This window comes from Trichoplusia ni, chromosome 1 (assembly GCF_003590095.1).
Source record: "Trichoplusia ni isolate ovarian cell line Hi5 chromosome 1, tn1, whole genome shotgun sequence".
Classification (NCBI taxonomy): Eukaryota; Metazoa; Arthropoda; class Insecta; order Lepidoptera; family Noctuidae; genus Trichoplusia; species Trichoplusia ni.
In genome coordinates this window covers 3,622,969-3,639,718 of record NC_039478.1, presented here as the reverse complement: position 1 = coordinate 3,639,718, position 16,750 = coordinate 3,622,969, and the positions used below count along the sequence as shown (strand labels likewise).

Genomic DNA, 16,750 nt, shown 5'->3' with positions numbered 1-16,750 from the left:
TATTGGATTAAAGCAGTTTATTCTTTCGATATACCTATGAAAGAAAGTCGCGTAAGGCGGTACTATTTATAGCTCGAACTGATTTCTTGGTACACGGCTATTGTAAAGCCTGGGGAAGGACATAGGCTAGTTTTCAGGAGAAAAGGGGGATTGATTCGCTCACACAATAAGGTATTATCAGGATATTAACAAAGATAGTAGTAACCATAGCAACTGTTAGAAAGCTTTTATTAAGGTGATTTTGACGTTAATATCAACAGGTACTTTGTACCTCTAGGAAGCGAATGAAATAGCCTGTTAAGTGGATTACTATTTATGATGTTTTATCTGTATTGTTAACATTTATTATATTAAAAGTTCGGCATTTGCACGCAGGTAACAACGCAGTAGCGCAGCTAGTAAGGATCAAAATAAAAATCCTACTCTTGAACTCACGACCAGCAAGCAAATCACACCGTCGCGCGTCGCCTTTATAAATAATTTGCCTTAATCCAGGTTAAGGTCAATAAAATAATATGAATACTTGACCGACCCTTTAAATAGTGAAGCTGTACCTATCCTTTTGTGTCCGCGTACTATAGCAATAAAAAGTGAAGGACCAGTTGGGGATTTTTGTGTTTCCCCTTCAATTCAACCCTTCCAAAATAAGTCCGGTATTTTATGTTACGGTTACATTGATTAACTAAATATAGGTTATTATGTTCCTTTATTCATTGAACGTAGAGATCTGTGAAAGTCTTATTTGTAACAATTTCTATGAAGTACCCAACTCATTGTGTTACCAAAGCAAATGTTGTAATGTCCTAGGAATAAGTTTAATTGAATGTAGAGTCCAAGTAACATTTGCTTGACTTTGTTTGAGTTACGTGACAGATGAACTAGATCTAGGGGTCATATTTAGTAGATTATGTCGAGCGAGAATATTATAAGAAATTTAGCTGTAACGACGAATAACTATCCGCAGAGACGATTTTTTTGTGAAATTCCTTTAAATTTACAACTAAACTAAATAGTCAGCAAGAATACCTCTTTACAATGGCAGGGGTATAGACAAACCGAATAGTAAATTTGTTCAATGGTTTAACATTCACGCATTAATCACACTGACTCGTTAGCTACAGATAAACATTTACGAAAGTCTGAAGTTAATTTTACTTTACAATTCGTAGCGTCAATTAAAGTTAATCATTTCTTATACAGCTATTCTGCCTATATTTAATAGGTCCCGAATAAAAGAAAAACATAATTACATCCCTTAAATTTGTATAGGTATAGGTATCAATAAACTCGCAAAGTTGACAAATAGAGGCCAATTATAGTGATGGCTAGCAGTGACACGACGGGAGTACATTAACTTGGTGACCAATTACCGTTATAAATGGAAGCAATCAGACGTGTGTCGTTACCACCTACGCTATACAAACATCGCGGGAACACCAATCAACTGACAAAATAAAACTGAACCCAAACAACGGTTTGGGAGTAGAGCGCTATGTACAAGGATATGAATTTATTAATTACTTTATAGTTTGAATATTGAATAATGAAATTGATATTAAAAATGGTGGGAGTTAGATTGTTGTAATTAGGTTTTTTAAGAAATTAGCTACGCCAGCGACTTTATTTACGTGGAAAGGTTGTGAAACTTCTGGCAGTATTTTTTTAATATTTTTTTTTGCTTTTTCGTGATCCCCTTAATTCTCATCGGTATTAGAAGTTGTAGTCTAAATATAAAGATACAAGACAAGACACAATAAAGAAATACAAGCATAAATTGGTCAACATTCAACAGTCAACATTTAGCGCCTAATATAAATTTAAAATCATTATTACAATTGTTCTTCAACATTCGCAATAGATTTAGTTTTAAAAGAGTTCGACTGATAGACTAGTGGTTATTCATAAGTAGCAATGCTTTGTCTAGACGCACGACATACAGTTTACATTATGCACAGGATAAGAGCATGCCTTAAATAGCTGATATCTATTGAATTACTAAATCAAATGTCGTTTCATATGTATCCATTCCCTTTATCGGTATTCGAAAATTGTATCAACACGGTAGGTAAACTACTACTTATCTAAAATACATAATTTAGAAAAAGTTAGGGAGACCAATATTCTTTTAGTAAAAAAGAAGAGTTTCAGGTTGTACTCAGTGCGTTGCTAACCATTAAGGCATTAGGATTTAAGTGGAATTAAAATAGTCCCGCTTAAGCCTTCACTTTCTCTAAACCGATCAATTATCAGTGGCGACTTCTGACTTGCTCAACGACATTAACATCTGGACCTAATTGCGGTACAAAGAGACAGGCCACTTTCTTCCGAACCCTTCACATTCAACAATCAACCTTAATACGTGTCCATTGAGTAGAATTCGCTCAGAAAGCATTTGACGAACAAATGCGTTCCATATGTGCGAATTTAGCTGATTAGTATCTGCATACAAACGAAAGTAACGTATACGAGTGCATATCAAACAATTAATGTTATTACTACGTTTATACAGATATTTAGATGCACGCGACGTAGACAAACAATAGACAGACAGACAAGCGTATAACGACGTGTTGTTTTTTATGACTGTGCATTTATTCATACTGGCACTGTCGTTAGTCATTGAATACTGGGTGAAAATATAATTTGCATTTATTACTGCTGCCATTTTGCGTTGAATTCAGAATTCAGAACACAACGAAATATAATTTGGCTGCATTTGTTTCGTTTGAACGTCTAGTCTTGATAATCGTTGTTCAGCTTACAAGTTCACGCATAAATATGCATAGTTTACAGCTGTTTGAAATATTCTTTGAACCTTCAAGAAAGTAAGAAGTAAGAGTGTATCCTATTTTAAAAAGCCGGCGACGCACTTGTGTCTTGACATCAGGTGTCGCATCTGCTCGTTTGTCACATAAAAAATATATCTATTGTTTTGAAAAGCTTTCGCAGTTAAAATAATATCAATAGCGTAACGAAAAGTAGTGGAGAACAGTGGTGACCACAGTGCGGTTCGTTGCCAAGCGAGGGCAGGTGGTACCACAGTATAATCAACGTACAACCACCGCGTGCCGTCCATTACAGCAATGAACGAATGACACACACAATCGATGCAGATTCGGCTTTTCTCGGAATGCCCACTTTAAAGTCCACAGAAGCTAAACTTTAATACAAATGGACAAGTTTTTGTATTGTATGCTCACGTTCTCACTATGTATGGAGAATTAATATCCAGAACTTAGTTGTTTCATAAAAGAATTTTGTAGTCACATCGTAAACTCTAAATTTATCAATAAGTTTCATATTGTTAAGTAACATATAATATTTGCACTGAGGATTCATAAAGATCTTAGTTATCCATAAAAAGTTTTGTATACTTTAACCTCAAAATTTATATAGAGAAATTGTATTTGAAAGTACATAAAAGTATCCAATTGAAAGGTCGTCGACAATGTTTGTACTAGGGCTTCAGATAATGACAGTGGCTTTGTACCCATGTTTGCTCAACTGCTGCTCAACGTAGACTAGAGTAGATCATCCTTCTCAGCAAACTTATATTGATATCAGAAAGTTAGTTTAGTTATGGTAGTTGTAGTTTGACTTCGATACTTGGGAAAGATACACTATTTATAGGTGTGAGATAATCTTTGAATTCTTGCTGTGGTATAACATGAAATAAATTTCACTTACTATAAAAAATCATTCATAAGCCCTGTAAATTATATACAAAAAATAGTTAATTATGAAATCAAATCAAAACTTAACTTTGATAGTAACTGTCGTGAGAATGATTCATTATTAAATGATGTAACGACTCGCGATCCCGCCGCGTCTGCTCCTGATTAAGGAGTCCGGTTGGGTCCGAAACTAGTCGGGCTACCCCGATAAATACGCGTGAGTTACATCATTTAATAAAACTTAACTTTTAAAATTAGATAATGGCGATTTAAAAGGGCCTTTGACCATAGCCTGGTTGAAACGTCAAACCATTGAACATAAATGCATGCGTTTTCGTTAATATTAATTTAAATACACAAACAATAATTCAAAAGCTAGTATTAAAAATAAATGGTTTCAGATACCGCATAATAGAATGGTCAAAAATATTCTCCAAACAAAAAATAACCGTCAGACGAGACGTTTTACAAACTGTCGCGGTATTCGTGAGTGGCTACGACGTACTCACAATAAGGAAGGCATGCAGCGCAGAGCCTGCGTCAACAATACGGGAACCGAGGCAACTGTGACGTCACTCCAATCTTGACACACGCTATTTGATCTTACCGAGGATCGCTATGACATGTATTATAAAGGCACTGAACGTCTTCGTAAAAAGCAAAACTTACTTCATTGTAAAGGCCGATTTTCCACAAACGAGCGAATGCTCTTTCTAACCCTTACTCGTCAATTTATATTTTTGTAAAAAGAGATAAACAATCGCTCATTCATTTGTTGTTCATTAAACCATTTTTCTAATAAAATATAAGAAAAAATGCTGTTCTAAGTCTAACCGTTGGTATGTTTGATCTGAACCCAGCTTGAGGTTCAAATGCTTTTTAAAGACGCTGATTATTAAGACGCGAATCAGTTTTTATGAAGCCGATGCCCAGGAAAGACCTATATTTGCATCGGCTACATAAATGACCAAATCTGCGACAGGTTCTAACGTTAGGCTTAATAATTCGGTGGTATGAATGCACACTTTAAATATCTGTCATAAACCGCCATCTGTTTCGCTCCAGCTGTCACAGCGGCGTGGATACATGAATTATCACTTTACCGATTGAAACTGACGTTTTTGATATGCATCGTTATGAATATTAAAAAAAAAAAGAGAACATTCGAAGCGTATTCAGTGAATAAGAAACGTAAGTGCACAATTCGAATGCATTTTAATTATGACACGACTAAAATTTGTCTGAATTGTATCAAAGTTAAAGCACGTATTTTAATAACTTATAACTGCAGACTAGTATGAAAGGGCAAAGCAATGTCGCTTTTGCTTTTGACACTTGCTCTTAAGAAACGACTCAAACATTTGAGATTAAAACTCGTTCAATGCTGTCCACGTACCAAAATGACTTAAAACTGAGCACTTCATTCAAACGAAACTCATTACGATATAACTGTTCAACGTAAAAATGTTATAACGTAGGTACTCAGTATGAATATTCATTCTCATTATATTATCTCATTGTTTTATAGTTACCAGAAAGCGTATAATAGATAGGATGTCCAACTTACAAAAACCAGCTACCAGACTCGCGGACGACCTTGAGTGTCGTTAATAGCCGCGTGAAGTCATAGGCGATAGCGAGTATTGTTATTATGCACTCGCCGACGCTTGAGGCGGTTAAAACAACAGATAAATTATATGAATGTTTGAAAGCAATGGGGTTTCATGGTAGGAGGGCCTGCGAGTCCTACTTATATATCAATTTTGTCACTTCGCTACCAGTTGTTACCCACCACCACTTTCTTTACCAAACACGGAAATCGTTTATTTTTTAGAGTTTCAATTAAAAGCACCAAACAAATAGAAATCTGTCGTAGTTACGTGCTAATTATAAATAATATCATTGTAACAATAGTTTAGCCTGAAAAGCTTAATTTTATTGTAAATTCAATTGTGGTCCGCAGTCGTCTTTCACTTGTATCGAATCATGTTGTTGGCACGACTGGCAAACGCAAACTGGTGTTATTAATTTGACACTGTTTCTATGCACATCGAGGTTACGCAAATTACGAGAAATTTACTCGTGTACTCATGCTTGCATGCTGCTCTGACTTCAAGTCTGATGTTTTGAATAATATTACGTTGTTTTGCCCTATCTACGAGGGTTAACAATACAACATACAACACCATAACCAAGACAGGTAATCACAACGCACAGACTGTAATTAAAGCATTGTTCTTACCTTTAGATTAGGTATATTGACGGACTATGTTTCGTCTTAGGACGGTATTAGCAATTAACTATTAGTGACCTATATACAACGTTACTGCCTAATTGCAAAACCAATTTACTCTGGTATAGTTACTGGGAACCTGTATCTGGTCGTCGCGTAAGGTAGTCTGCCTGATTAATCTCACTGATTGGATGTGAAAGTGGGACCTGTAGGTTGTATGGACTGCTCTAGACGTTCGCGTACTAAATACATTGAACCAACGTCAATGTTTTAATCAATGTTGTTGTTCATCTTTACAATTACAGATTGTTTTTCATTTATAAAAAGCTACGTTCATTATTCTATTTTATTATATGTTGGGTGAAAATTTTCTATCTTATATATGTAAAACTGTTTTCTTTCTTCATAGCTCTGTTCTGGTGTGTACAATTCATAGATATATCTTTTCTCTGTACCTATCTATTGAATATTTTGAAGTATCTTGTTTCTTCATTTTAGTTTAAGATCTTACGGATTAGATCACACTGTACTAATATTATCGCCGCATTTTATTTCTTGTTATCTGTAAATGGTATGTGGTACGCCCTTTATTAGTGTAATGTGATCGGGGTCTTCACCGCAACCATCCGTGATCTAACACGTTGCACTAATCTGGCATGTCATGCATGAAGTCATCGCTTATTAGTACCATTAAGTAAACTGTAATAAGTGACATTGCATTACATTTAAGTAGTACAATATTTAACGCTCACGTCAGTGAAAATTTTCCTACTAGAAAATGTATTTCAAAATTTGATAGTCCGAAACTTTTAATCGAAATTGTTAATGCTTAAATGAAATGCAATTTAACTTATTGAGCAGTTTCTGAACGCTCATTTCATGTGTGCTTTGTTTGTGCAATCTACGTAATGTAATTTAATACAGTGATGTGAATACATCTTAATAAAATCCATTTTAAATTTGTTCAATGGAATAAAAGCTTGTTTTCTTGGACTCAGTAAAAGTAATCTCTAGTATGAGTATACGAATAAACTGATCATGTAAGTCAAGTTCTTTTGTTTATATAATCCTGTATTCTTAATTTATTAGCTGTATTGAACACATTTGTAGTAATTAGTAACAGTAATTTAAACAAGAATGCATGTATTTGTGGCTGCCTTTGTGTAGTTATCCTTTGAGAACATTCTTATTTCCTCCGCTTTAGTTTTGTAACATTTCCGGCTTAGCGTTTGTGAAATGCATTCCACGGAATCATTTAATTAAACGCAAACAGTGATTCCGATATAAAAAATCGTGCAAATATGTAGTAATTTTTTAGAAAGGTTTGGATTTCAGTTGTTCTGCAGGCGGTGTTGGAAATTAAAACTGTTCGTTTATTTTGCTTGTTTGATCTACAGATACGAGTAAAAAAATAACTAACTTTTCAATTCAATTTATGCCTTGAGTAATTTAGAATAAACTAGTCCTGACAAAGAATTGCATGTGTCGTTTTTTTGTTTTACTACAACAACAATTAACTGTGAGTCGTTTTCCAGAAGTGAGACAGGAGGCTGTGCAGCAAGCGCTGGCGGAGATGCAGAACAGACCGAAGCCTTCGCTGCCGATGCCCTCGAAGAGGACCTCCATGATGGCCAAGAGCCCTGACCGAGAGAGACATGACCTCTGTAAGTACCGCACACTATCTGAACCTTACGACTAGCAGTTGTTTTATAGGTCGCCATTTAATCTGGTGCTGTTTTAAGCAGTTTTGAACTCCTTTCCCGTTTATACCCAAAGTGACGAATGTTTTGTAACATATAAAATCTAAATTTAGAAATAATAAAGTATTGCCAGTTATGTTAATAATCTTGTCAAACGTTGTACATCATCTTGCGAGTCCCACGTGATTTGTTCTAAAAAAATATCCTGTAGTTTGATCCCTGTTTAGACGTGTTTTCTACTCAACCGGTTTTTTTATTAATTTAACCTTTACAATATACTTTCCGCAACAGGATATAGTTAGATTTATTCTACTGTGAATTTCGAAACTTTAAAGCTTCACAACGATCGCAAATTTATATAATTAATCAATTTTCAACAGTCAACCGACTGTTTGTTAGCAATGAAAACTCAATGTAAAACGGTTATCATTTAAATATCAGTTAATTCGAATGTGTTTTTGTTGCGGTGATTAATCATGCTCTAAAATGTGTCTGAAAATAATCAAGAACTGTCAATATTTAACATTACGATAAATAAAATACAATATAATAGGAATACAGTGTGTTAACGTAGTAGGACAACATTTAATCTATCTGTTGGCTGTTATTTATTTGAAGTGATATTATAGAGTGGTCCATTTAGAAACACAGCGATACCTTTGTATACCTATATAAAAATAAATCCCTAATTCCCTGCGCGTGAATGGCTGGACCGATTTTGCTAATTCTTTTTTTAGTTGTATTTGTTATTGTCAAGAGAAAGCTCTTATGAAAGAAGAAATATAAGTTACCCTGACTTTAGTTACGACAGTGATTTGTTAGATCCCATCTCTGCCCCAATAATATAAAGGCACCGGGAATGAGACCTACGTATTCACGCAGGTGATACCGCGGGGCACAGCTAGTATGTATATAAAGATATCCGAACATGAAGAAAGGTCAAAGAAATTCAATATACAAGTTTTCCGTGACACGTTTACTAAAAGTGAAATAACTGATCCGTGTGATTCGGTTTGTGATAATATCTGTTTATTGATGTTTACGCGCTTTACAGTATTTCCAATATTCGGACTACCCGCCAGAAGATAGATTTTAAAAGTTCCTAAAAGAAGTTAGCCTTGCGTCGTAGTAAGAATTTTTAATATCGTTACTGTTGAATACGATCTCGTTTTGAATTTGTTAGCTTAACGGTCAAAGAAATATCACAAAAAGTAACTTCTCGGTATCTGCTCAAACTAAAAAATGACATATCTTTAAGACTTTATAAATATCTTATCCACAGAAACCTCAGTCGATTTAATATTTAGTAAATCATGTAGGTTATATATGTTCTATCAATATCAAATCTCAAACTTTGAGAGCCAACAATATTCGATGTCACAGCGTGTCACCGATACACAATAGTCTTTGATGTTCCCAACACGAAATTTCAAAGAAAATACTCTCGAATCTAGTCCTTTTGATAAAGCTAGACTGTTCGTACAAACGTGTTAGAATTTAATACCCGGGAATTCAGTTCCCAGGTGTTTACTTGGTACTGGTTATTAGAGCACCCTAGGAAATGTTCCTAAAGCAATATCCCTGTATCCGACGGTATCAAATGCGGATGTTTGCGCGGAGATTATATTCGCTGAGTGAATGAATCGTGAGAATTAGTTTCATCTGCAGTTTAAATAATTTACTGTCGTATTTCGAATAATTTGTTTCGTATTTTTTTATTGAATTATAGTTTACTCAAATAAGTATTTCGGTAAGACGAGACTTTTATGCGTAATTTACACCCTTTCCGGGCGTCATTCATTATTCAAATTTCATTTAAATCGATATATTGGTACATCTTTCTGAAATGTGCTTTTTCTCTCAAAAAAAATGTATTAATGAGTGTAGCTATTTTTTTCTGTTTTAATAAATTTTAATGACGTCCCACGTTTGTGCTAGCTTCATCATCTGACGAAGACTCATGCGCGGGCGACAGCGAGCTGCCGCCGCCGCCGGAGCTGGGCTCGCCGCCGGCGCGTCGCCCCGCCGCGCCGCACCCCCGCGCGCACCCGCACCCGCTGCCGCAGCCGCACCATCTCCGCGAGAAGAAGCACGCGCCCAGGGACAGGACCGAAATGCGTGAACGAACTGAAATTGACTTATCCGAAATCACTCATCTACCAGCTTGTGAGTACAAAACAATAGTCTTAAGGGTGTTTGCTGAAGAAAACTTGCTGTGTTTTAACCCCTGGTGGCTTTTCTAATATTTCAACGGGTAACTAGCTAAACAGAGTACAGGGCCTGCGGACAAGTTACATTTCTCCGAGCGCTATCCTTGATTGAATCTCTTAAATGTATGGAATTGGCATATCTATGACACGTCGCTTGTCAAAAATGTCATTGCCATACATTTGAAGCATTATAACTGCGCTAATGCGATATGACATTGTACAGGCTCTTTGGACCTTTTTAATCATAAAGTTGGAAATGTCAGAGTACTTCAACAATTTGGTTTGGGTTGTTGCAAGTTGCGAGCTGTTTCAACTTCTAATTGCAGTTAGACTACAGAATCCGGACAGACAAAACAGTTTGTACCTGTATTTAATAATTGCGCAATTTTAGGAAAACTAAATCGAATGAAAAGTTATATTTGTTTTTCTTTATTAACGTAGGTGTTTGTAACATTATAAATTGTTTTGGGTTTTTACTAATTAAATCATTTGTATTGACTAGACTAACCAATTTAGTTAAAGGTGTTGTACATTTGTATGTATGTGCTTTTGCTAATTTACCTTCGGCTATAAGAATGTACTTACTAGGCATGCTGGAGTGCGACAACATTTTTATGTGACACAAAATTTTACAAATTCATTTGAAATATTCAACCCAAACAAGGAAATATCTCCAGTACAATTAATGAAGCTACGAATTCAGTTTGATATTATAATCAAGGTAAAATATTTGGAGTAAACAACTACGTTGAGTACAACGCAAGCTTCGCCATAGTTCTCGTGTCAGCGACGATTTTGAAGTTTTCAACTATTTGTTGGTGCTTTGAATTCTCTCGTTACGAGGAAACTATGTGCAATTTTATTTCAACGTCACATATTATGCAACATTTCGTAACAATAAAAAATGTTTTTCAGTGAACTTTACCTGATAAAATGTTTACGGGACGTCAGAAGCGTTATTGAACAAAACCTTTTGACAAGCGCGCTGGTATTTATTTGAATAAAGAAATAAATTCCTGTTTTTTGGAGCCAGTAAAAAATGTCAATAAAATGAAAAGCTTAAAAGCTAAAATAAAAATTTCACACACAACTTTTAAATGGCTCTACCCATTTTTATCAAAAAAGTCTAAAAACACTCGCCCACATTCGGCTACTAATGCCCCTCTTTTAACATCAGTAATCTAGCATTGATGAACGATCCTATTCTGTTCACAACACTTTCAATAAGACAAAACTAGTTTCAGCTAATGAGGTACCTCAGAAACTAATCCTTCTAAAACACAAACATTGTTTGAATGTAAACGTCATATTACAAAGGCAACGTTTAATGGAGAGCATTTCCAACGCAGATAATTCCTAACGTTGCCTGCTAATCGTACTGTGAGATAATCGCACTGCGCTTTAATATATTCAGAGTGTATTGGAGTCAAGTAAAGTTAGTCGGTGTTGGCGTCTGGCAATCAGAGGGTTTCCCTTCATATTCGGGAACTTTCTATCATCCCTTAAAGTCCCATTTTAGTTGTGGAAGTGGGACGGTGAACCACACATTGTAGAGCGACATCTCTTTTCCCAAACTGCAATAGTATCACTTTGAGAGTTGGTAGTAGGGCCTCAGGACGAGTAGGTCACGCTTTCCCCTTTATAACAATGTTACGAAACTGGATCAGTACTCCAAATGTATGAAATGTACTTCCCATTAGCAAATCGTTTTAGGATTGTGTTTCACTGTTGCGAAATGAATTGCATTTCAATTTTGAATATATTTTGTTTTAATTAATCATTGTTAAAGAGATATTGAATAGTGGTTTTACTTCTTACAATTCGTTTGTGTAAATATTGGTTTTAAAATAATATTATCATTCTCTTATTTTCCTTGTTGGAGGGACCGACGTCACGGTCCCTACAACTGTAATTTTACCTCTTTTAGTATTAACATAAGCATTTAGCATGAGTTGCAAACATATACTTATCTGTTGTTAAGCTAGATATAATGTCACTCTATTATTGCCACAATCGAGTCAAGTAAAACCTTATAGCTTAATATCACAACGTTTAATTAAAAAAAATGAAACTGTATAAAAAAACTAAACTCAACTTGAGAGAAAGGATAGTTTAAAGAGACAACCTTTACAGCGATTTGCAACTGATACACGGTTCATTATTCAGCCATGGGCTTTTCTATTGGATCCGCGCTATCAAATGTAAAACTCACAGTTTAAACTGAGGGTGTTGGTATAAACCGTTAAAAAGCCAACACATCCATCCTTGCTTGAAAAGGATCTATCGGGACGAAATCCTCTTGATACTGAAAGGGGCAGCGCTATGAGCTAATTGCTTTATGCCTCTTCTTTTTTTTATTCACCGTGGACGCCACGCCGTGGGCAACGGATATCGGACAAATAAAATGAAAAATAAATAAATATTGAAAGTTTACTTTTGCGAATTTGTAGGTTGATGCAATAGAAGGAAAATTGTTTTCCAAACAAAGGAATTGTACAAAACAGACAATAGACCAGTTGTTTATTATTTATATGATTGAATGATTAGAGAATAGTGTTAGCGTACAACAACTAGGAAAATCAATATGAATGCACTCATTTGTAGATTTGGTACAGCGCATATACGTCGACAACTCTTCATAAGAGTGAAATAAGTCTGATTGGTGCGGTTATTTACTTCCTCTTATTAAAAAGATACGAAATAAGCATATGCGAACGTTCCAAGCCAACCAGGGGAAAAAACGGTCTTCTTTTAGTAAACGAAGCAGATGGTTCGAGTTTAAAGTCGTCATGTTATAGTATACGTAATAGTTTAGCAGACCGTTTGTTCGCCTGACTGCTCATGACTGTGCGGGCTCTTAAGCCAGGAACGCGTTTGCACACCTCGGGCCTAGCCATGCGAGAATCGGCGATAGGGGACCGATACCCCTGGGTAGTGCAGCGTGCCGGGTGAGAATGTTTTCCTGGCTTAGCAGCGAGTGAGGTGTATTAACGCGTGGTTTGTTATCAGACATCCAGCCTGATGTGACTCATACTTCGTCAGGCGGCCGGCGCGGCGGGGCGCTGGTGGCGGACCGCGTGCAGTGCTACGCGCAGCCCGAGGACACCGGCACCGGCACGGGCCGCTGGAAGGTAAGCGTAAGTAATTATGAACATTTTATTTTCTTTTTTTATGTTTTTAATTTGGTACCGATCCTTCCCTTTCCAGATCTATTTAAACCCTTCTTCAACTTTATTTTATTCTATTCTTTAAATAGGTACACAGTAAGTTTATTTCTCATTTTTAAAACAATCCTTCATAATATTTTTTAATGTTGCGTATTTGCATACAAGAAAGAAGATACAACAATATTGCTGATCCAATCAAGCTCCAGATCTGAAAATTCATCTTATTTGCATCCTTAATCTTTTTATTTTATCAATTATATATGTAGCTTTAAAGTAGTTGTACTGATATGAGTGTCCATATGTATGGGTACTTATATCAGTTCCATCACACCTACAATTAATATATTCAATATTAGATACCTATTGACAGTGAACGTATAATTGTATACACCTAGTAACCAATAGCGCAATCTGTAATTCAGCAACAAGCAGATGATAGCATTCAATTTCAGATAGTTGAAACTGCTTGAGCGTTTGATGCGAGCATTATGAACATCTACAGATGGTTGAGCATAACCACTGTGTTACACTTAACCGGTTGGAGAGGGGCAACTACCCGAAAATACCACTGGATTAAACCTAGGTATTGTTAGACTGAAATGTCGGATTGCTCGATCGTAATATATCCATTTACTGCTAAATAGTTTCTTATCTACTTAGTCGGGATAACTTATTCATGAGATTTATATAGATTGGTTTGATTTAAACACAGGTATATTTTTCATCGTCATGCGCTATCAAGACATTTGACCATAGCTAGAGAAGTTTACTTGTCTTAATATAATAAGTCAATTTCGTTAGTCGATCGTACGATCTCCGAGAAAATGAAAGTCGTACGCACAGGAGTCTCACTTGGATCGCGAGAGTGGTTGATATTATACGCATTTTGTTTATTTGGTATTGAAGTTATTACGTCAATTATATTTTCATCTCTCAGTATAAACTAGAATGAATCAGGTTCATTTAGACGACCTATAGTTATTACCTGTCTAGACAGTAATTTCTATTCATGGGAATTCTAGACGGTATTAACTGTATTCATGATTTGACCTTATTACTCATGTCGTTTCATATTTATCATAACCACAGCGTGGGGTTGAAAATATTCTCGAAAATTACGTAAGTGTCAATTGTTTAGGTGTCTGCTAAGATTCAGCAGTTGCTAAACACTCTGAAGCGACCGAAGAGGCGCCCTCTGCCGGAGTTCTACGAAGACGATGATATCGAGCTGGAGCTGGCTGCCAACCCTAAGGATCCCAACGCCCCGAAGCCAGAAGGCGGCACCATGACGCCGGCCGTCGGCGAGCAGCTCGTGGTCCCCTCGGGGCTGCCGCGCAACCTCGAGGCGGCTCTTCAGCGATACGGAACAGCCTCCTTCAAAGCTAATGTAGCCACTGTTCTCGACCCCAACGGGAAACTCAGCAACTCGCTCAACTATGGTCAGTTTACATGCAATTCAATAGCAAGGTCTATTAAAACGCAGCTCAATTCAGTCATCCATTTTAATACTAACATTTATTTCACAGGAAAACTACTCAGTCGATCGCTCAAAATTGCTCATGCATTGCTCAACAAGACTTTTACATCCAAAACCAGCAGTGGTGGACCCCTAACTGGAGACAACTCTATCAAGCCAGGGGACCGAGTGGCTCTGGTCTACCCGAACAACGACCCGATTAATTTCATGTGCGCCTTCTACGGGTGCCTGCAGGCCGGCATCGTGCCCGTGCCTATCGAGGTCCCGCTGACCCGCCGCGATGCGGGCCTGCAACAAGTCGGCTTCCTGCTCGGCTCCTGCGGCATTCAGTATGCCCTCACTTCTGACAACTGCTTGAAAGGTAAGATTCTATTGTATTTGACACAAAAGGTTTCAAAAATGTTGTGAATTTTAAACAGACCAGCATACATTCTAAGCTCAAATTCTTTTGATCCTATTACTACCTTGTGGATACTATTCTAAAAAAAGCCCTTTTCTGTTGCCGATACGAGCAAAATTCACGGTGCATCATTTTTCAATCTTCGAAAATCGGAAAATTGAATATAAAGAGCGATACTTTATATTTAAAGAGTGAAAACCAACCTGTAACTTTGTATGAAAAAAAAACGCCATTTCAACATTTACAGTTATCAGATTCTCTTTTTCTGGCGCGTTAAAATTAGGTGACAAACTTTATGTTGTAGACACGTTTTTCTATTTCTTTGCTCTATGCTAACTTTAAGGAAGCTAAATTGCTAACTAACTTTGAACGTCCCTGAAGCACCGAGTTTAACCTAAATCCTAGTGCAATTAAAAGTCAATCGTCTTTACAAACTTCGTGCCCCTAAAGCGCAGCTGAAGTTTGTCTGTCTATATAACTTCACTTTAAACATTTCCTTATATTTTTAGGACCCTAGTCTTAGATTATATTGTTTTATAGATCGTTTTTATAGCTCTGAAATAAAACGCAACAACGAAAACTTGAAACAGACAAATTTTATTAGTTTTTGTAGCCGTGGGATGAATTTATCATAACTTTTATTTCGTCGTTAACATACCGCAATGAGGTCGAAATTGCAGGATCGCGGTCTTTGTTTTATTTTTACACTGTTTATGTTTAATATAGCAACACTCCTGAATTTCCAATTGATTCAATATAGGTTCGAACTATAATGCCGATGGCCAAGTACCAATGTGACTTTAAAAAAAAGTTGTGAGTTTAACGTCTTTCTAAGGCACCAGTGACAAAAGTATTATATGTTCACTAAAATTGATTGCCAACTTTAAATCGTTAACTAGCTGTGACTTAGCCCTGTAAAGCTCAAACCTTTTCTATACGAGAATACTCTGATCGTATTCGATCAGCGTAGGGGGACAATCTATGGCCTTTTACTATTATTCATATCAGACTATTGTCTCCAGATACCCGATAAAGTAATTTGGGAAAGAAAAACGAATCTGAATACAATATCTATAAATACAGTCTAATGTACTCGTGCTCATGAAGCTAAATAAACAAGCAAGCGGCACTTTCAGGCGCCTTGAATATTCAGGCTTATCTTAAAACAAAAATAATGTTCACGTTTTCCGACGTTCAAGCAAGGTTAAAACAACGACATTTATTGCGACACAAATGTCTCGACACTTGACACTTAGAACGATTTCTTTGTTTAGACAGTTGTGTCGTTCCCAATATAAATCCAATCCTGTGCTGTGAAACTTTAACAACGTTCCTTATTTTAAGATCTTTTAATATCCTAAACTTAATAGCGATATGAGGTGTACTAATGACCCTTGAGTAATAGGACGTTTCTTCTCAGTAAGGAATTGTCGATTCCAGATAGCTTAAAAAAACTACTTGTTAAAGTTATGACGTCTATCATGACGTATATCTGTATACAGAATACAATATTTCATTTTTTTGTGTCGTCAGTTTTATAAATTTTATATTAAAATACGCCTTTAAGACTTAGATCGTGAAAGCTGCAGTGTAATATATATAAGTAATTGTTATAACTACAATATCTTCACTTCAAAAATCGGCCAGTATCTTTCTCCCCGACCATATTATAAACTCTTTTGTCCCATTACTGGTGTGGGATGGATGCCAACGCTGAGTAATTTAGTACTAACATTCTACGGAAGCAATTTTACTCTACGTACAAGTAGAAGGAGTTAGTGAAACTATTTTTTTTTATTATAAAAGATATACATCTTATAGGGTTTTTTTTTTAATAGACGTTCTTTTTGCAATCTTGATGCACTGACGAGATTACACGTTTAATTTTA

At 36.2% G+C, this 16,750-nt stretch overlaps 1 protein-coding gene across 7 annotated transcripts in view; it reads left to right on the top strand.

Moving 5' to 3' along the window:
- The window catches only part of LOC113508610 (disco-interacting protein 2), a 98,363-nt gene that overhangs the window by 64,975 nt on the left and 16,638 nt on the right, over positions 1-16,750 (top strand). For 3 of the 7 annotated variants that reach the window (XM_026891740.1, XM_026891725.1, XM_026891726.1), the window contains 5 exons: positions 7,443-7,571; positions 9,546-9,773; positions 12,827-12,954; positions 14,123-14,423; positions 14,511-14,822. In XM_026891740.1, coding sequence (XP_026747541.1) covers positions 7,443-7,571; positions 9,546-9,773; positions 12,827-12,954; positions 14,123-14,423; positions 14,511-14,822 — 1,098 coding nt within the window. Of the gene's footprint in view, positions 1-7,442; positions 7,572-9,545; positions 9,774-12,437; positions 12,480-12,826; positions 12,955-14,122; positions 14,424-14,510; positions 14,823-16,750 lie in introns of those variants that run through there. The other 4 variants (XM_026891727.1, XM_026891728.1, XM_026891734.1 and 1 more) reach the window with 3 other exon arrangements.